Source organism: Artemia franciscana, chromosome 3 (genome assembly GCF_032884065.1).
Source record: "Artemia franciscana chromosome 3, ASM3288406v1, whole genome shotgun sequence".
Taxonomy (NCBI): domain Eukaryota; kingdom Metazoa; phylum Arthropoda; class Branchiopoda; order Anostraca; family Artemiidae; genus Artemia; species Artemia franciscana.
In genome coordinates this window covers 51260564-51281776 of record NC_088865.1, presented here as the reverse complement: position 1 = coordinate 51281776, position 21213 = coordinate 51260564, and the positions used below count along the sequence as shown (strand labels likewise).

At 36.5% G+C, this 21213-nt stretch overlaps 1 protein-coding gene across 3 annotated transcripts in view; it reads left to right on the top strand.

Moving 5' to 3' along the window:
• Positions 1–21213, top strand: part of LOC136025387 (lysine-specific demethylase 3A-like) — a 266827-nt gene that overhangs the window by 137859 nt on the left and 107755 nt on the right. The window contains exon 3 of one of the 3 annotated variants that reach the window (XM_065701372.1): positions 11290–11473. The exons of 1 other annotated variant lie outside the window; for it this stretch is intronic. In XM_065701372.1, the coding sequence (XP_065557444.1) occupies positions 11290–11473 (184 nt within the window). Of the gene's footprint in view, positions 1–11289; positions 11474–14173; positions 14265–21213 lie in introns of those variants that run through there. One more of the 3 variants, XM_065701375.1, reaches the window with a different exon arrangement.

The window sequence follows — 21213 nt, the reverse complement described above, 5'->3', positions numbered from 1 at the left end:
CACCCCCTTCCATCAATTCCATCGTGGACCAACACAATATCATTCAGGTTTTTCAGCAGCTGCTCGAAAGTTCTAAATTAAAAAAAAAAAAAAAATATCAGAAGTGACTTGATGCCACAAGAGCGGAAGTCACCTTATTTTCTGTTTTCAAACCACCCTTGTTTACTAGTTACATAAGGTTAGGTATTCAACCTTCATGCAAGGTTTCCTTTTCAGTGTTAATAATGTACCTGTGACGCTAGCTTTGTGGATACCCTTCTACATTCTAGACGAGAAAATTATTGTAAGTGATTTGAATCGAATAAAAATATTTCCATTTTAAAATTTTACCGATTATTTCTTTTTGACTTAAAAGGTGTACATCTATTGGGTAGCAAAATTCCCCTCCACTAAAATTCTCAAACTTCATCAAACTTATCAAACTTTCCTTCGAAAGATAGTTATCACACTTTCCTTCTCTAAAGCTTGTCCTTTGCCTGCATCTATTTTTGTTGAACAGAGCCAATAGCTTATATTGTATCCATAGATTTTTGAAGAGGAAAACCAAGGATCGAAATTCCTGTATGTACTAGTTTCCGCTTCTTTGTGGATCTCCTACCCCTGCTCCCCCTTAGAGTGTGGCCTGGCTTCGTTGGATGTGGAGAGGGGTTCGAAATAGCAAACGAACCTCAATATTTGCTTGAAGAAGAATGTCCTAGCTTTTGCTAGAGCGTAATGATGGTCTGTAGGTTAAATAGGCTCAGGAACCTCTATTCATGTGATTCCTAACGTGGGGTACAGCCCCCACCGGTGGGGTATGGCAATATTTTAGTGGGACATGGGCAGGACGTGCACCCTTTGGCAGACTTCTTTAGAGCTATTTAAAAAAAGAAAGTTCTTCATATGAATGATGCCACATTTATATGCATTTAAAGAGCAAAAAAGATACATTGTATTATTGCAACAAAGTAGTACCAAGTATAAAAGTGTTTTATAAAGACTAATTTTCGTTAGTATAAAATGTCTTGAGGACGGCCTGAAAAATATCAAGCTTGTGTGCCAAATACTAATGACCTTTTAAGCTTCCCTCAGATGAATACATATAAAATTTGTAAGAACGAAATTTAAATATCATGTGGGGGGCATAAGGATCATAGAAATGCCTATATGGGATATAGTCTAAAATCAATTGGGAGCCACAACTCGAACCTTAATCGTCACGTTTAAGGTACAAAGGTAGTGGAAAATTACTGTTTGGGTTGAAAGTCACCCCATAATGCTCTAGGTCCGAAAGATTATCCAATAAATTTGGAGATGATGCATTGGAATAACAATCACATGGTGTTTTTTAAAAGAAAGTCTTTTAGCTTTTAGGTAAGGTCAGTTTGAGGTTACTTGTTATTAAGCAGGTCTTCTTAAGATGACATCTGTGATGTGTGTATCCCGGCTCAGTTTTTAACATCATCTTTTTTCCCCAATTTGTCCAAAATAAATGCAGGCCTACCTTAGCTCTGTAGGGGAGATGGGACATGGTACCTTTGTGAAGAAAATTTAATTCAAAATGTCTGCCTTAGTTACATCCATTGCGCCATCTGTCAGGTAGTAGACATCATGAAAATTTTTATAAAAGATTTTAGATAAAAAGTTTTTCTTTACCCTTTGAGTAAGAAACACGGATCTGGTTTTCATTACATAGCTTCTGAACGGTTTGCTCTATGATAATGAGTGTGTTTTTGTCAAGCTGTGTTCTTTTGGCTCCAGAACACTGTCCAGTTGTTGATTTACGTTGCCATCTAGTGATATAAAATTGAACCTTTAAGAAAAGTTTCCTGCTTGTGTACATCAGGCAACTCTAGCCAAAGGTCATGTTGTGAGATGGAATTAGGTGATACACATCAGATTATAATTCAAGCGGTATCTGTAGTTGTGCTGTTGCTTTAATTATTCCTAACATTCTCAATTTTGGTGGAATGCCTAAAAAGAGGAAGGTTGATCCATCTCTCTTTGCCCGGGATGAAGAAAACATGAAGGTTGCTGTAATTGCCCACTTGAAAGATGTCACTCAGATTCGCTGCTACACTGTATAATGTTAAGAAGTCAACACTTAGTTGGTACTGTAAGTCCTTTGCTGCGTCACTGGAGGAAGAAAAATCGCCTTTTGCTTCTCACCCTGCTATGATATAAATAAATTATTCACTTCTGAAATGTAAGGTTTCTTTTATTCTTATCTTCTGCTCTCGTTGCAAATAAACTATGGACTTTAGAAAAAACGGGAAAAGAAAGTAGTCTGGGAATTTGCCAAGGTACAACAAGAAAAATCCCCCAAATTGTGGGATCGAAGCAGCAGGAGAAGGCCGGTATAAGGGGTTCATGGCGTAGCCTTATTCATAGTAGCCTTCATGGGAATCTTGGTTGTAGCCGTGATGCAGTTGCCACATTTTATGAACAGCTATACTCAAAGTATCATCCCCCAACTGACTGCGTTTACAACATTGATTAAATAGGCTTATTGAATGTTCAACAGCGATACCCGAAGGTTCTGAGCCCTAATAGGGCCAAGCAGCTAGGATTTACTAAGTCACCGGATACTAGTAAATTAGTCACAATGGTCGAAACTCAATCTGATGGGGAGCTCTATTCCCTTTTACCATATCTTTGTAAGAACTCGCTTCGCGGAAAGGCTCTTGGATGGTGCTCCCCTAGGAACAAAGGCTGTTACTAGTGAAAAGCAAGAAAAGCATGGATGCTGCAAAGGAAATAGGTTTGCAAATTCTTACATTTCCTCCAGACACATTAGTTAAGCTACAACCCCTTGATGCAACCATCTATTCACCATTTAAAAGTTATTTTTACCAAGCTATTGAAAACTTATTAGAAGCCATCATGAGAGACCAGTCTCGGAATAAAAGATTTCTGAACTTCTTGAGGTTGCTTTCTCAAAAGCTTCCACGACATTGAACATGAGTGGCTTTTCTAAACTAGGAATTCATCCCTTCAATCCATATTTCTGGCAAGAATTTGACTTTCTGCCATCTGTGACTCCTATCAGCAATCCCAGTAGTCTGACATCTTTGTAGGAGGGGGAGGGTGAAAAGCAGAATTGTGCAGGTGAAGAGAGCAGCTCATCAGGCAGGCAGCCAGTGCCTTGGACTTGGAAGGCTGATAATTCGGTTTGTGTTCTCCCAAATCAGATACTTCCTCTTCCTTAACGTCCAATTGGCATTCAGAAGAATAAGGGAGGAAGAAAGTCTGGTCTATCAAAGACATTGATTGCAACCCCTTTTGCAATCAATGCAACAGAGATCTGCAAAAGACAAAGAGATCTGAAGAGAAAAAAGAAGTAAATAAAAATTACAAAAGGAATGCGAACACAGAAAAAGGTGACTTTACATTTTAGTGACAGCAGTAGTTTGCTTCTGTTGATCTCTGTGCTGATACCAGTGATTCATAATACCCGAATGATCTGGAAGAGGCTGTGAAGAGATGCTACTGAAGAGGCTACTGAAGAGATGAAACTTTTTTTTGTACTTGTTTTTTATGCTGCTAAGAAGAATTCGAAGCATAATGCTGGCAAGATCTTGGAGGTTGAAATAAAAGGATAAAATATGAACTTCCTTAAATGAAAGCTCTCTTCTTGGAAGTTCATATTTTCAGAGACAAAGTATGAGGCCTTCATGATGACAAGTGAAATTGCCTTACGCCTGCCAAAACCTGATCTGAGTTGTGGCACAGAACTTGCAGCAAAAGCACTTACCTTTGATGTCAACCTTTCATACTATGCTTTTGAGTGAATAATGCGACGAGATTCTGTTTTATATGCTTCTCGTAATCAGAGTAGATTGTAGGTTTTCAATAAATGATATTTGGTAAAAAGAGTTCTGTCTCCCAGAATACACTCACGGTTGTCCCAGAGTACCCAGTGGTCTGGGCACTCTGGGACAAAACAAGGAGGTAAGGAAAATTAATGATACTGAAAAATTTTGCCAAGGGAATAATTTGCAAAAAAATCTAGGAAAAAGTCCAATTAGTTCCATTTAAGCAAGTAGGAAATCGAGCAATTTGACCAAAACATTCTCCATGTATCTGCCATAAACTTGAACATGTACCAGGGTACCCACATTTCCTCTACTCTAATATTTTTTGTCTTTTTTGTGGGCGGGGTAACACTATTTAGTATCTGCTAAGTTTATTATTACATATCGTTTTTATCGAAAGAGGTTTAAGCTATCTGGTACATTTTTCATTACTTGCCGAAAAAACCGACGCGTTTTGTCCTCAATCCTCATTAATAGAAAGAAGAGACCAAGTAGTATCAGCACTGAGAAATGTAGGACAGCAGTTAGGATTAATGGTTTTTGACCAAAAACATTCTTCATGGCCAGGGGCGTCGTTTGATGAGGGGGCAGTTGCTCCCCTATATATTGGAGAGACAAATTATAATATAGCCCATGCCCCTTGACTATCCCGGGGGCCCTTCTCCCCCCAATCGAAATGCTGGATCTACGCCCCTGCTCCTGCTGGCTGCACTGAAACAGTCAAACAGGCTCAATATTACCCTTTTATTAAAAAAAAAAAAAAGTTGTAGTGTAATCGGCATCCCTTGGAAAATTCGGACTAGTTATTTTGCCAGAATTTGTATTTTTCTGTTTGTAAAACTTGGCAAGAGTTTACTCATAAAGAAAAACTGACACGGACAAAAAATCACTGGCTATTCTTATCTTTCGAATGTTACACACAAACCTTTTAAACGTACTTTGCCGTTTCCATGATATGCCAAATGCATCTTCGAGCCAACAGTCAATGAACCCCCTTTTTATACTCAGTACGAATTAGCACCGTAATTACTTTAATCTTGACTTGGTTCCATGTTTTTCAACTGTTCTTTTCTGGTAAGAATATTTGATTCGGTGCCTATGGTCTTCCTAAATTCGGTCGAATGGTCTAATATCGATCGACAAACAGCTAAAACCAGACACGTATTTAAGAACATTACCTGGGGGGGGATTAATTGAATTACCAATTTGGTGGACGGTGATGAAAAAGTTGAGAGCCATGTCTAATAGAAGAAAAAGCCAAAACAGAGTATGAGTGTGGGGCAGAGCTGGCATAACCTCTTTTTAGAATTGTATTAAATAAAAAAAAAAACAAGTTTTTTCAACTGAAAGTAAGGAGAGACATTAAAACTTAAAACGAACAGAAATTACTTCGTATATGAAAGGGGCTGCTTCCTCATCAACGCCCCGCTCTTTACGCTATAGTTTGACTCTTTCTCTCAACTCTTCTTTTTAAAACAGTAAAAAACTTTAGCGTAAAGAGCGGGGCGTTGATGAGGAAGCAGCCCATTTCATATACGAAGTAATTTCTGTTCATTTTAAGTTTTAATGTCGCTCCTTACTTTCAGTTGAAAAAACTTTTTTTTATTTAATTTCTGAACGTTTTTTAATAAATGCATGTTTTGATTTTGGCTCTCCGCAGAGAAATAATTAAAACGAAATTTGCATTTTTTTTTTTTTTTTTTGGCTAAATGGCTTTCTCATAATTTTGATCGAATGATTTTGAGAAAAAAGAGCGGGGGAGGCCTAGTTGCCCTCCAATTTTTTGGTTAATAAAAAAGGCAACTAGAACTTTTAATTTTTTACGAATCTTTTTATTAGTAAAAGATATACGTAACTTATAAACTAGCTTACATAAAGAATTTTTTTTCTCATGTTTTTATTACACATATGAGAGGGTTCGCCCCCTCGTCACTACCTCTCTCTTTACACTAAATCTTAAATTTTGGCCCAATTCCTTAAGAATGACCCCTGAATCACAAAAGCCGTAGAATAAATAGTTGACATTACTAAAAATACTTTAGCGTAAAGAGCGAGGTATTAGGAGGAGGTGAGCCCCTCATAAGGGTAATAATTTCTGTTCGTTTTAAGTTTTAATGCTGCTCCTTACTTCCAGCTGAAAAAAACTTTTTCATATTTATTTTTTCATTGTTTTTTTTTTTTAATAATGCTAGTAAATCCTGCGCTCCCTTCATGGAAATTTTCTTCCCCCATGACAAATTCCTCGATGGAAAGTTCCCACAGTACATCCCCCTCTTTTCAACCCCTCCCCCAACCAAAAAATCCTCCTGAAAACACCTGTACACTTCCCAATAACCATTACTATATGTAAGCACTGGTTAAAGTTTGTAACTTGTAGCCCCTCCCACGGGGACTTTGGAGGAGTAAGTCGTCCCCAAAGACATAATTATAAGGTTTTTCGACTACGCTGAATAAAATGGCTATCTCAGAATTTTGATCCGTTGACTTTGGGAAAATAATTAGCGTGGGAGGGGGCCTAGGTGCCCTCCAATTTTTTTGGTCACTTAAAAAAGGCACTAGAACTTTTCATTTCCGTTAGAATGAGCCCTCTCACAACATTCTAGGACAACTGGGTCGATACGATCACCTATGGGAAAAAGAAAAAAGAAAAGAAAAAAAAAAAAATCCGTGATCTGCCTTCTGGCAAAAAATACAAAGTTCCACATTTTTGTAGATAGGAAACTTCTACATTAGGGTTCTCTGATACGCTGAATCTGATGGTGTAATTTTTGTTAAGATTCTATGACTTTTAAGGGGTGTTTCCCCCTATTTTCTCAAATAAGACAAAATTTCTCAGGCTCGTAACTTTTGGTGCGTAAGACTAAAATTGATGAAACGTATAAATTTAAAATCAGCATTAAAATGCGATTCTTTTGATGTAGCTATTGGTATCAAAATTCCTTTTTTTAGAGTTTTGGTTTCTATTGAGCCGGGTCGCTCCTTACTACAGTTCGTTACCACGAACTGTTTGATAAAAATTATTTCATTTTTGAAATTAAAGTCAGTTCACTTGTTGATAGAGTTTATCATACATCCATCCTAGGGCAGAACTAAGGTAGATAGGTTTGGAGTAAGGGTAATTCAAATTCTTGATGTTTTAGCCCTTGATTTTTTTCAGATATCACAGGCCCCTGAAAAAGCTAATTGTTTTATCCGCGAAATTTATGCTTTACGCGACCATGGTTTTCTGTAGTATTTTCTCTGATATTGACCACCCAGGCGTTCAGTTTGAACTGTGAAAAATATTTTCAAATGGAAAAGTTAGCCGCTCCTTTCTTGGGAGTGCTGCACGTGGGAGTAAAACTGAATATTTCTAACCAAATATATTCAATTGCTCCTATATTTTAGTGCCAAAATAGGGCCATTGGCAGTTTCTTTGAAATGTGTCAAAATCAACAGAATATATAACCGCTGTCATTGTGACAGAGTGAAAATAATATGAAGGGTAGAAGATTTTCGCTGAGGGAGGGGGACATCGATGATTTGCGACACAAGTCCGTCTTTTAGGTGGAGAATCAAGGACCGTTTAAGGGAACATAAGGGTTATAATGTGAAAAAGAATACATTTAGACAATTTTTATTTTATTTTTCCAGTGAACCCTTGTGGACCGATCTCAGGAGGGGAATTCTACCCTCCTCTTTCCGTATGGAAGGGTAGGTGCTTGTCAAACTGTGTTTCTTGGCCCAAAAATATGGACTTTTGTGTGAATAGCGCACAAACTTTTTTTAAAGTGTTTTAAAAGCATTATTAGTTTTAATTTTCACATTCTAATGTTTATATATATATATATATATATATATATATATATATATATATATATATATATATATATATATATATATATATATATATATATATATATATATATATATATATATATATATATATATATATATATATATATATATATATATATATATATATATATATATATATATATATATATATATATATATATATATATATTGACAATCTATTTATATGCACAGACAATGGGACAGCAAAGAATGTTGTATAATCGCAAGTTTTACGTAGTTAAAAACATATATATATATATATATATATATATATATATATATATATATATATATATATATATATATATATATATATATATATATATATATTTTGTGGTGTTGTGTTGAAGACGGCCCTTGAACATAGGGCTGAAATATTTTCTGAATTGAATTCCACTGTCTTGAAAATTTTTCCTATTGTTTCTAAGTCGTATTTGTTTGAACTTTTGCGTATTTTGACAAGACGTTTCTGAATTTTCTTTCTTTGATGTCGTTATTGCTAATAGGAAAGCCGAAGTTTTTTTTTTTGTTACTTTGGACATGAATTGTTCTTACCCTTGCCAAAAAATGAGAGAGGTAAACCACCTTGTAAGCAAAAAAAGATAACAGAAGAAGCATCAGTTGTCTGAACTAAGAGCAGTGGCGGAAACAAAGTCTATAATTCTTTTTTTTTTTACTTCGGACTAAGCATCAGCACAGCTATTTGCGTGATGAGATTGCTGAAAATGTGACATTTTACTTGCACCGGAGAGTTGAGAATCTAATTCGACTTTGCTGAAAACTTTTCTTTGCCAACTATTCCAAAAATTTCTCATTACCAAATATCTATACTTCGGGCCAAAAGATTTGCCTTCTGAAAAGCTTCGATTAAGGACATACACAGGGGGACATGGCTCTAAATTTCTGGTTACCTCTTTTTCCAATAATCATTTTTTGTTGTTGAAGCCTCTGGGGTTATATATATGATTTTTGTTCGGGTTGGAGTGGACTGCAAAAAATTTGGAGGATGTGTAATGAAACATCAGCGATTGTGATCATGTGTGTGCAATTTTTTTTTTACACATATTTCGTTGCTTTCGTACGAGTCGGACACAAATTTTATGGAAATGTTCAAGCCTGGAAAACCCCTTTTCCCTAGATACGGCCTTCAAAAAATTCCTGCTTGCGTACCTAGTTCTGATCCTTAAAAAGCGAGCCTTAAGCCCCAAATATTTGATTTTTCACTTATTTTTAGTGTGTATTTCGTTAGAAAAAAGTTCCCTTGTTCCTTAAGAAACGGTTCATTAAGAAACCTAACAACCCTTTGCACAGGTATGCTTCTTCGACTTATATTTTCACCTAAAGGGTAAACTTGTTCTCTAAAAGAACCTATACATAATAATTGTTATCTCTTTTTAAGATTAGTTTTCAGACCTAAAACCTGTTATTATAAACTACCAAACTTCTGGGTATATACCAAAAATATTACCCTATTTGGTTATTCAAGGCAAAGAACCACTTTAACTATGTAACATTGTTCAATAAATTGTGTAATAAAACATCAGGCAAATTCTGGATCTTGCAATATTCATTTTATTAATGCCGGAAGGGTTGCTTTGTTAAACAACGGGTTTCAGGTACAAATGCCTTTTTTGTGGGAGGAGTTAAAAAGGGCGAAACCATATATAATGACAGGCATATTTAATAGCTAAATGTATCGCGTGGTTATTATAATCGATCCTATGAAAACTGGTTTCTATTCGTCTTATTAGTATTCATGAAGTTCCTTATACTTGAATAATTCATTTAATTTTGCAATGCCTTGTTTGTTATTTATTCAGTTTAAGGGGTTTAACCTTGTCACGGTGAATATTTACAATTGGCGTCGAACCAATATATATATATATATATATATATATATATATATATATATATATATATATATATATATATATATATATATATATATATATATATATATATTGGCTGTTCGTTGTGTTAAAAGACATGTCAACACCTCCTGACAAAATCCTATGCATGTGGCTGAATTGAATGTTCTGAATAAGTTTTAGGACAATAATATAATAAACAAGCTAATTTAAGGTTTACTTTTTTGAAAAAATTGAATTTGTTTGAAACTTTTTTATTTTTGGTCCCCCGATTTACCTTTCTGCAAACGGTTCCAAATACTTATATAATGTCTGTAGGGTGAAGGGTTGTGCGTTTTTGTTCTAGGGCGAAAAACAATAGGCTATAGATTTTATATCTATATAATAGGAAATGATTTTCAAGAACACAGTCTTCGCTATCGAATGGTATCTCTATATTTCTTGTGGTGAAGTACAAAGAAATAGGCGAAAAACAATAGGCCTTAAACTCAGTCTGCCTTACATGCTATGTACATAAATCCGTTCCTCTCTCTGATGTAGGCTACTCAGTGACTCGTAGTTCTAAATCTTGTTTCAGGAATAGGGTTTGTCAGTGGAAAAGGCCTTTAATGGGGAGGGGAGTGCTACTGTTGGATTTTTGAGTGTCCTACCAATGAGTAATTTGTTTAAAAAAAATCTTTTATAAATTGATTGTTTGTCCAAATGCAGTAAAAAGTACAGAATATATATTTTTTTCATGTACCCACAAGCGTTGGGATTTTCTAAGGTCAAAATGATACTGTGGAGTAATTGTGGCATAATAACGCGTTGACTAATAATCATGGCAATGTGATCTTTATTTTCACATTCAAGAATATGTTGGTGCAAAGGTTTTTAAACAATTATAAAATATTTTGGCCTTCCCAAGCTTTCATTTAAGTCTGTAATTTTCTGGTTTGAAGGGAAAAATCAGCTTGTTAGTGCATTCGGAGAGGAAAGCATTTAAAAAATTACATTAAAAAGAATATCCAAGGAACTGAAAAGGCTGAGGGACAAATTTTTCCGGGTTTATTTGATTGGGAACTGATAAAATTACATAAACGAATTAATTTTTTACGCAGGCCTGTTTGTTTTTTGCATAGAGTTCGCGTTCTCTTTGTGTTGTTCTCTTAATCTGTATATCACGATATATTCCCCTGTTTATAGCTTTTAAAGTGTTTTTTATCAGTCATCGCCATTAAGGAATTAAGTTATATTCATATCTGTCGGCCCCACGTCCCCTCCTTTTTAAAGTTCTTTATTAAGTTTGTTCGTCCCGGTCAAATCTTACAATCAACATTTTACCCATTTCCATGGAGCCGAGGCTTTAAGTGGGTGTTGATTTTCAATGACAATGCATGCTAATGGATTCATTTTGGCAACCCTCCTTTTGTAGGGGTCAATGCCCCACTACCCAAACAAATCTGTATATGATGTACTAATGACATGAAAACTCTTTAGTCGATGATCACAGTGACTCGATGTGTATGCTCACGCTTTAGGGTACTATGTCTTAAATGCCTTTGAATAGCTGAAAAATAGCGCATGACGGCCCAACACTTTCAAATTGAAGTCTTAAAATTCTTCAATTTTTCCGAGTGGCATGGATTCTTGATGCTTTCAATTGAGTTGGAGACGGTTGTGTTCTAAAAATGGTTTTTTACTATCCTGGTCAATCTTACTTACCAAACTGCTACATCCCCTACAGTCCGAAGTATCTTCTATTTAATTAGAGTACATAGCGAAATTCAAAGAAGCACGTTTTCTTACAGGGAGAGAGCCGTAGAAGCCCATCATCGTGAGCTTGAGCGCGTCAACGCGGCAAGAGAAATGGAACGTGTTGGGGTAGGTGATATGCGAGGTAGAGAAGAACGTATGCGTGACATAGCTGCTGAACAAGCTGTTCAGCAACATTTTGAAGAATCTCTTAGACGCGCTGGTGCCAATCAGAAGCAGGTGTGTACATCACTCTTTAAATATGTTGCATTTAGGACTTTAAATTGTTAATACTTTGAATGAGAACTAACAGCAGAGCCCATCTATCATAGATATAATTAAGAAAATTCTCCTTGGGGATCCGAAACCTACTAACTCTGATTGTATGATGGAGAAAGAGCTGTTTCAGATAGTCACATGACTGTTCTTAGATTAGGAATTTGCTGAGAACTACCGACATTTACCAATTACAAAATACGTTTTTTTTGCAAATATAAATTTCTTTCTTTGGTTTGTTTATTGAGGTATCAACAGATGAAGGGGGTATTTGGCAACCTATGTTGCAATTGCAAGTGACAATATAAATTTCTTTCTTTGGTTTGTTTATTAGCCGGTTGGCATTAACAGATGAAGGGGGTATTTGGCAACCTATGTTGCAAGTGACAAAGCTTTACTCATATATAGGAACATACGAAGAATTTTTGTTTTTGGAGAGGGCAACCTCGAAAAATACAAATAGGCTAATTATAAGGAAAACATAAACATATTTGTCGCTATTTTATGTTAGTCGAAGGCGGAAATTTCAATTTAATATGTAGATTTAGAAAACCTAGTTCAAGCTGAACATATTTTTTTGTAAAATCTACTTGAAATATAAAACTTACTAAGTACACACTCAAGTGAATAAAGTTTGTAATATTCAATGAGGTATATCATTTCTAACGAATGACAGAACCTTTCTTCTTTTACAAGGTCTCTGCTAATGCATAAGTTTGCCTGAATGATCGACAGTATTAGCTAGCCATTTGCTGAGAGGTCTTAGAATTTTCTCTTTATTCAGAAAATTTGCAGTCTACAACTAGTTCAGGGTCGGGGGAAAATGTGGAAGAAATGAAAGAGCGAAGTAATGTCCACAGGCGATATATGATGCTCGGGAGCTCTCGTAAATGTACCCTGGAATTGAAAGATGAGTATGCAAGCCAAGATTAGAATATTGGAAGCTACAGTGATGACAGTAGTGAAGCATGGTTCTGAAATGTAGGCGCTCCGAAAGACGGAGGAGGATTTGCTAGATGTTTTCCAGAAAAAATGTCTGTGGATTGTTTTGAGTATTTGTCTGACTGACAGTTTTTCAAAAAGTAAGCTCGGTGAAAAGTGGTTTTTATCGCACTTTCTAGGGATATAATGAGAGAAAGGTCGAGATGTCTAGGACACCTTCTGCGGATGAAGGATGCTAAACATCGTCCTTTTCGGCCAACTATCTAGGGTCAAACGAAGAGTTGGACGGTTATACCCGAAGGGGATGGGAGGAGGTCGTAAGGAAGGATTTTAGTGAAATTAAAGCTTCTTGGGAGGTTCTAAATAGGGAGGCTTTGAATAGGTCGGTATGGAGGAGGAGCGTGCGTTGCCGTGCTGGCCCTGGGTGGCTTGGTACTGTCGTGAGTTGTCAGTGCAGTAGTAGTAATAGTATTGTTTGTAGTTAATACATATTCATTGACCATATTTCACGAATCTATGAACTGCGCTAAAAGAATTCTTGGCCTGTTGGTATGTAGAGATTTAATACCAATTATGTTAATTGAAATTTAAGTTTGTAGTAGAAAGCACACAGTGTTTGTTGCATAGTTTCTACGATTACCAATTGCAGAAAACCGAGAGATGCAGGGCAGACGCCTTACTAGACTCATGTTGCGCTGTGGCAAAAAATAGTGAAATAATTTTAGCACAAAAAACGGCCTTAAGGGGGATATTACTGCTACTACTGCTAATAACGCTGAAACATTAAGGTGCCTGAGGCCAACACAGTTGAACACGCTCCTCCATAACTGCGTCCAGACTGGATGTACAAGTCACTTCGGTCCCAATCTCTTCGCTTCTCCAAGATCACTTACTCTTCTTGTGTCCATGCACAAATAGGTCCTTTTAAGCTTATATTAGAAATACACTTGACCCCACCACACAATTGAAAGACCAAAATGAGTTCTGATAAAAGATAGGGTTGCCAACTCCTGTCGGAAGTTTTTAGGTTACTATAAGTCAAGAGTATGTAATTAGGACTGTCAGTATCGGAAGAAACTGAACAAGAACGGTCAAGATTCAAGCTGCTCACAATTGAAGGTGTTGGTTCTATGCGCAACTTCTTGCTAAAAAAAAAAACAATAACAAAAACAAAACCGGAGACATGCATGAATGCACTGGTAGGAGGTGGATACTTATTTTTTTTGTCACTTCCCCATCAATTCCCACATTGCTTATGTGTTCCGCCTGTATTGTTTTTCTGACCCCCCCTCCCGAAAATATTTCAAGTATGTGCCTGTTTCGGGGCAGAAGCGTAAGGTTGGAGTTCCACTATCAGGGCCTTGTCCTGATTTTTTTTCGAGGAGGGGGTGTTACAAAAGGACTTTTTCGGGGTTTTACAAAACACAACAACAAAAAAACGCATCAAAAATTTGTTTATATTCATTTTTGTTACCCCCAATGCTGTACCCTTTGACCAATAACATACAACCGCTGAATAGACCATAGCTGGATCCATTGAATTTCGAAATGAAAGACTATTTGCAGCTAAATCGGTTACCAAATGTTACAGAAGTACATTACTATATTCATATTACTACGCATGAAAAATTGGAAGGCTTCCATATACTGAGGATCAAACTGATTTTCGAAACGAGGTGTTTCACCTGTGATTACAACACTCAAAAACCGGTATTCAGAGTAAAGCAATATGATATATTTGTTGGTGTCATTAAAAGGCGGTGTGATATGTGAGAGCATCTGATTCTAATATGTTTTACGAATATGGATTGTGGTGAATACATTTTCGTGATTTCTTTTTTTGTTTTGCAAGCTGGTTCTGAGTTTGGTAAAATTCTAGATGAGGGACTCACTGCGATCTCCGAAAATAGTTCTGATAGAAGAATGAAACTTTCAGGAAAGTATTCAAAACCTAAATTATGTCCTGGGAGTGTGTTTTCAAGCTCTCGTGCCTACTCTTTCTCTAATTCTAAGGCTAACGAAATTGCATAGCAAACAGGTTAAGACTACCTGTCTGAAATTTGGAAAAACAACACGTTATTTTGATTAGAGTCAGTTTTATTTTACCCTACATTTTGAAAACGCAATTCTAGGGATTTGGTAAGATTTTAAGCCTTATTAAACTCTTTCTCAAATGTAAGGGACATTTTTAAATATTATTTAAAGCCCTATAAATCAGGATTTAGCAAAGCTTTAAGGCTCGAAACGCTTTCTTTGGTCCTTTATTGTGCTTTAGGTCCATTTCTAAACGTTTTGCTTATGTAATACAAAGTTTGTCCAAGTCCATTATAGGTCAATGCCCTTTGGAGGATAAAGGGTATGAGGCAGGTACTTCAAAATTCCTTCCATAGACATGTTTTAGGTTCTGGAAATATTCCTGAAAATTTTCTTCACCTTTAAGATACTGAAAAGCCCCTCATTAAGGATTATACCCTCAATATTCTTGTCAGTTGGCCATTATTCATATTTCTTCCACCAGTCCTAAAATAAGTTAGTCTTGGGAATGAGCATTGGTTGGTCATTTATAGTACAACACTTAGAAATCCAGTCTTATACGAACTTACGTACACCATATTCTAAATTTCTTGCGTATCAAACATATGTGACTTGAACCTCAATATCTCGAATTATTCCAATTCCAGTTCTGTAATCCCGTTTATAGATGTAACTAGAGTGGGGATGGGGTGACTAGGGTAGAAAATCCTATATTACTCTGATATTAGTCCGGGCATTTTATTATCGTACGACTGTCATATTTAACACCTTCATTGGATAAGATTATAATTTAGATTATTACTATTGTAGTTCCACTCACTTATTGCCCCTTCTGATTCGTAATACCTAGAGTTGCTGTGTGATCTGTAGAGGAGTTGTGAAACTTGCTAAATCATTACCGGATATTAAATTCTTAAAAAAAGAACTTCTGAATTCTTGCGCGTGACTAGTTGCACCCAAGCCTTAAGAGTAGGTCTTTGCCTTTAATTTTTTTGTAGTTTCGTAGGAGAGGGTAAATAATTACTCCAGGGTGGCACCAAGTCACGAACATTTTAAGCATTTCAAAATCTGTGGAAGGGGGGAGGTGATCCCTTTATTTATTTTTTCAATAAAAATACAAAAACGGTATTTCTCAATGAAAATGCCCCCACAAATGTACTTTCTATATCTATGGAGCAGAAGCAAAAATTTAGTGGGCATATGCCCTGCCCTACTCTTCTCTCAATCGACCCCACAGTTTTTCAAGGTTTCCTTAATAACAGGTTTGTTTTGATTCGAAATAATAATAAAGAAAAACAACAAACAAATAAACCTGTAAAAACTAGTCAGCCAGTGCAAAATAAGCCACAAACACGCACTCGTTAAAAAAGGAAAGCTTATCAATGATCCCATTCCAAAGGATAGTAACGCAAATAAGCTGCGTAAGATTTTTAAAGGGACTATATTGATGTATGTCGGAACTTCCACAAACAATATACCTTGCAAAGATATTAATCTAGAGGAAAGTGTTCAAATTATGCATTGTCAGTGTTGTCAATTACCTGTTGTAAGACGAAAATGCAGCTATTTTAGAAATGAAAAGGAATAATTCAACGGCTCAGCATTCTGCTTGGCCCATGCTGTTTTTTCGGCTCTCTTGGCAGGTTTTGTACGACAACCAATTTTTATGGCACTTGGTATCTACCAAGTGACATATAGCGATCGCAAATTCTGTCGGTCTGTCTGTCCCGGTTTTGCTACTTTAAGGCACTTCCAGGTAAGCTAGGACGATGCAATTTGGCAGGCGTATCAGGAACCAGACCAAATTAAATTAGAAGTTGTTGTTTCTCCGATTCGACCATCTGGGGGAAGGAGTGGGGGGACGGTTAAATCGGAAAAATTAGAAAAAATGAGGTATTTTTAACTTACAAACGGGTGATTAGATCCTAATGAAATTTGATGTTTGAAAGGATATCGTTTCTCAGAGCTCTTATTTTAAGTCCCGACCGGGTCTAGTGACATTGGGGGGGATTGGGGGAGGGGGAACCTAAAATCTTGGAAAACGCTTAGAGTGGAGGGATCGGGATGAAACTTGGTGGGAAAAATAAACAAAAGTCCTAGATACGTGATTGACATAACCGGAACGGATCTAGTGACATTGGGGGGGATTGGGGGAGGGGGAACCTAAAATCTTGGAAAACGCTTAGAGTGGAGGGATCGGGATGAAACTTGGTGGGAAAAATAAACAAAAGTCCTAGATACGTGATTGACATAACCGGAACGGATCCGCTCTCTTTGGGGCAGTAGGGGGGGGGGGTAATTCGGAAAATTTAGAAAAAATGAGGTATTTTTAACTTAGGAACGGGTGATGGGATCTCAATGAAATTTGATATTTAGAAGGATACCGTGTCTCAAAGCTCTTATTTAAAAATCGACCCGATCTGGTGACATTAGGGGGACTTTGGGGGGGGAGAACCTAAAATCTTGGAAAACGCTTAGAGTGGAGGGATCGGGATGAAACTTGGTGGTGAAAATAAGCAGAAGTGGTAGATGCGTGATTGACATAATTGGAACGGATCCGCTCTATTTGGGGGAGTTGGGGGGGATTAGTTCTGAAAAATTAGAAAAAATGGCGGATTTTTAACTTACGAAGGAGAGATTGGATCTTCATGAAACTTATTTAGAAGGACCTTTTAACTCAGATCTGTTATTTTAAATCCCGACCGGATCCAGCGTCATCGGGGGGGGGGGGATCTTAGAAAATACTTAAAGCGGAGAGATCAGGATGAAATTGGGTGGGAAGAATAAAAACAAGTCCAAGATACGTGACTGATATAACCGGACCGGATCCGCTCTCTTTGGTGGAGTTAGGGGGGGGGAGAGAATAATTCGGATAAATTAGAAAAAATCAGATATTTGTAACTTACGAACGGGTGATCAGATCTTAATGAAATTTGATATTTAGAAGGATCTTGTGCTTTAGAGCTCTTATTTCAAATTCCAACCAGATCCTGTGACATTGGGGGAGTTGTAGGGGAAAACCGGAATTCTTGGAAAACGTGAAAATTGGGGTATCTTTATCTTACGAATTGGTAATCGGATCTTAATGAAACTTGATATATTGAAGGATCTTATGTCTCAGATGCTCCATTTTCGACTCTAATTGGATCTGGGACATGGGGGTTGGAGGGGGGAAACATAAATCTTGGAAAACGCTTAGAGTGGAGAGATAGGGGTGAAACTTGATGGAAAGAATAAGCACAAGTTGTAGATACGTGATTGACATAATTCAAACGGATCTGTTCTCTTTGGAGGAGATGGGGTGTGTGTTAATTTGGAAAAATTAGAAAAATTGAGGTATTTTTAACTTAAGAACGGGTGACCGGATCTTAATGAAATTTGATATTAAAAAAAAAACTCATGTCTCAGAGCTCTTATTTCAAATCCCGACCACATCTGTTGAAATTGGGGGGAGTTGGAGGGGAAATCGGAAATCTTGGAAAACGCTTAGAGTGGAGGAATCAGGATGAAGCTTGGTGGGTAGAATAAGCAAATATCGTAGATACGTGACTGACGTAACCGTACTGGATTCGCTCTCTTTGGGGGAGTTAGGGGGTGGGGCTCAGTGCTTTGGCGAGTTTGGTCCTTCTGGACGTGCTAGAACGATGAAAATTGGCAGGCGTGTCAGGGAACTGCACAAATTGACTTGATAAAGTCGTTTTCCCTGATTTGACCATGTGGGGGGGCCGAAGGTAGAGGAAAAATTAGAAAAAATGAGATTTTCATAACTTACGAGTGTGTGATCGGATCTTAATGAATTTTGATATTTAGAAGGACATCGTGACTCACAGCTCTTATTTTAAATCCCGACCGGCATTAAGCCTCTGATTTTCCTTTTAAATCAATCTGTTGATTTTTATAATTTTGTTAGAGCTCATACCATATGAGCTCTTGGCTCTTCTGGCCTCGTCACAAGTGCCACGTGAGCTCTTAGCTCTTGTTCTAATTAGTTTTACATAGTTTACATAGCAAGATCTGCATAGTTTAATTTTTCAAAAAAATCTAATAATTCGAACAAAAACATTCATATTGACTCTCCGCTGTTAGATTCGGGTTTTATACTATTAACAACTTTAGCTTACGTATGCATAAGAAATAAATATTTAGGAAATAAGTAATATTTATAAATAAATATCTATATAATTATATAATGACCTAAATATAAATATAATTATAAATTATAAATAAATATCTAGGAATCTGGTCTTCTTTGCACACTAATATCGTTGTTATCTGCTTTTGTATGTATACAAAGTATACAGGTATAACTGAAATGTTCCGGTATTGAAAAATTTCTGGATCATATTCGCTCGTAAAGTTTTAGTTCACTCCTGATTTTGCCATCATGTTTTCAATTTATGTAAACTGAGTCTATAATACAATTGAAAGAAAGTTTTCAGCTGAACTTGTTTGAACTTGAACTTGAACTTCAGCTGCCAACTGAAAGACTGTCAAGAATCATGGTGCCAGGACAGACTGTCGGAAAGTAGCAAGTTACACATATTAATTCATATTCAGTTGATAGACCAAGCAGTCCAAGAACAGAACATTTTATGATATCAACTGGCCTAATTTTTTTTACTTTTACATGAAAAAGTAACGTTCAAAATTTTGGGAACGATTCGACGTTTTTAGGACCGTGATTTCCGTTCATTTTAAGAAAAAGTTGATTATACATTTCAATTTGTATAAATTTTAGTTTTTATTGTTCCCAACCGATTTTGGGCCATTCCCCACCTAGACATTCCTAAAATCCTGAAGCCCCACTCTGATATTTACATTTTAGCACAAAAAACTACATGTATTCACCTGAAAGACGCTTAACTTGTATCTTTTTTTTGCCTCTAGGCATATTTTGTCCTAATGAAAAATATTATCTGAATACAACATCTTTTGTACAGTGTATAACGTCATTGCAATATTATCATTTATCTTTTTTGCTGGTTAAATATATTTTAATGTGACGTCATTCACTTGAATTTTTGTTTTCAAACAGTTTGTTGTAACGAACTATTACCCTTTAATTTCCGTTCGAATGAGCCCTCTCTCGACATTCTAGGACCACCGGGCCGATACGATCGCCCCCCAAAAAAACAACAAAAACACGTATCCGTGATCTTTTTTTGTGGCAAAAAATACAAAACTCCACATTTTTGCAGATAGGACCTTGAAACCTCGACAGTAGGATTCTCTGATACTCTGAATCTGATGGTGTGATTTTTATTAAAATTCTATTACTTTTAGGGGATGTTTCTCCCTGTTTTTGAAAATAGGACAATTGAGCCTGGTCGCAAAAGTTTGAATTTTGTCCCAATTCTTTAAGAATGTCTCCTGAAACACAAGGGCTATTGAATTAGAACAATAAGACGTTTTTTTTTAAAGTACTACAAAACTTTAGCGTAAAGAACAAGGTGTTGAGGAGGGGGTAACCTTTTTCATATGCGTAATCATTTCTGTTCGTTTTAAGTTTTATTGTTGCTCCATACTTTTAGTTGAAAAACCTTTTTTTTTCTATTTAATAAGATTAAGGCTCTAAAGCAGTGTTTCCCAAACTATAGGTCCATAATGTCAGTAGTAGTGGTTTAGCTAAAACTTGATGAAAATCTTTTAAATGCTAGGTCCGTAGCAATCTTGTGTATAATGGAGTTAGGTGGATTCCCTTTGCTCTGTTCATGATCGGCATCTCCCACCTTGTCTAACGCAGACAAGGGATCTCTGAAGCACCCACTGGGAGCTAAGGAAAAAGCCCATTCTGTATGGTAATTTATCCCCAACAAGATTTTAAGCGATCTAGATGGTTCTTATGTCTCTTTTGCTCAATCTTGTTAAGCTAGATAATTGAGTGCTCAAACTGAGTTCTAGGGATCTCAGCCCCAACTCTCCTTAAAAGTTGATAATTTTGTTGTCATTGTTTCCAAGCTAAGAACTGTGTTAATCATCGTGTGTTAAAACCCTTAATGTTTGGCAAAGTTTTCCTTTAGCAAATATTTGGTATTTGGTTTTAAGGTTATTGAGCTCTGAAGGTAATAAAAGAGAGGAAAAGACTTATAGTTTACCTAAGGCAAGATGGCTGTTTTATCTCGAATAACTGCACTATTTCTACAAATTGTGCAAGATAAAGCTGAAACAAGATAAGAGAAAATGAAGTAATTTTTCATGATTTTTCAGCAAGTGAATCAAAACAAGATACACAATCTCTGTAAAGAATAAACGAGGGACGCCCAATTTCCGCCACTTGGTGTAGAACTCAGAACGCCACATGTGCCGCAATGCTTGGCACAGCTTCTGTCACGCTTTGCTTGTACCATCTGATGTACGTGAATTCGCATTCATAGCACTTTCTTGGGAGTAAATCAGTTTAACCTGAATGTAGTAAATTAACAAATTCCTTGCTGAAAAAAAAAACACGAAACTTTGAAACTTAAGGAAAATAAAAAATAAAACTGAACGGAGCAGATTCTGCGATTGATTGCTAAAACTTAAGAGGGTGTCAGAGCGCAACTCCTGATTTTTTTTTAGGGCCGCTTGTAATCTCATGGCAGAAAATCTTCTGTTTGAATTTTGATCATGAATGGAATATAATAAACTTGTTCGTTGTGATTTTCTAAGTGTTTTGTCATGCAGTCAGATGCACACGTATCCCAGATTGGGTTCAAGAAAGGGTTCCTGGTGGTGATTTTACAAGGTTT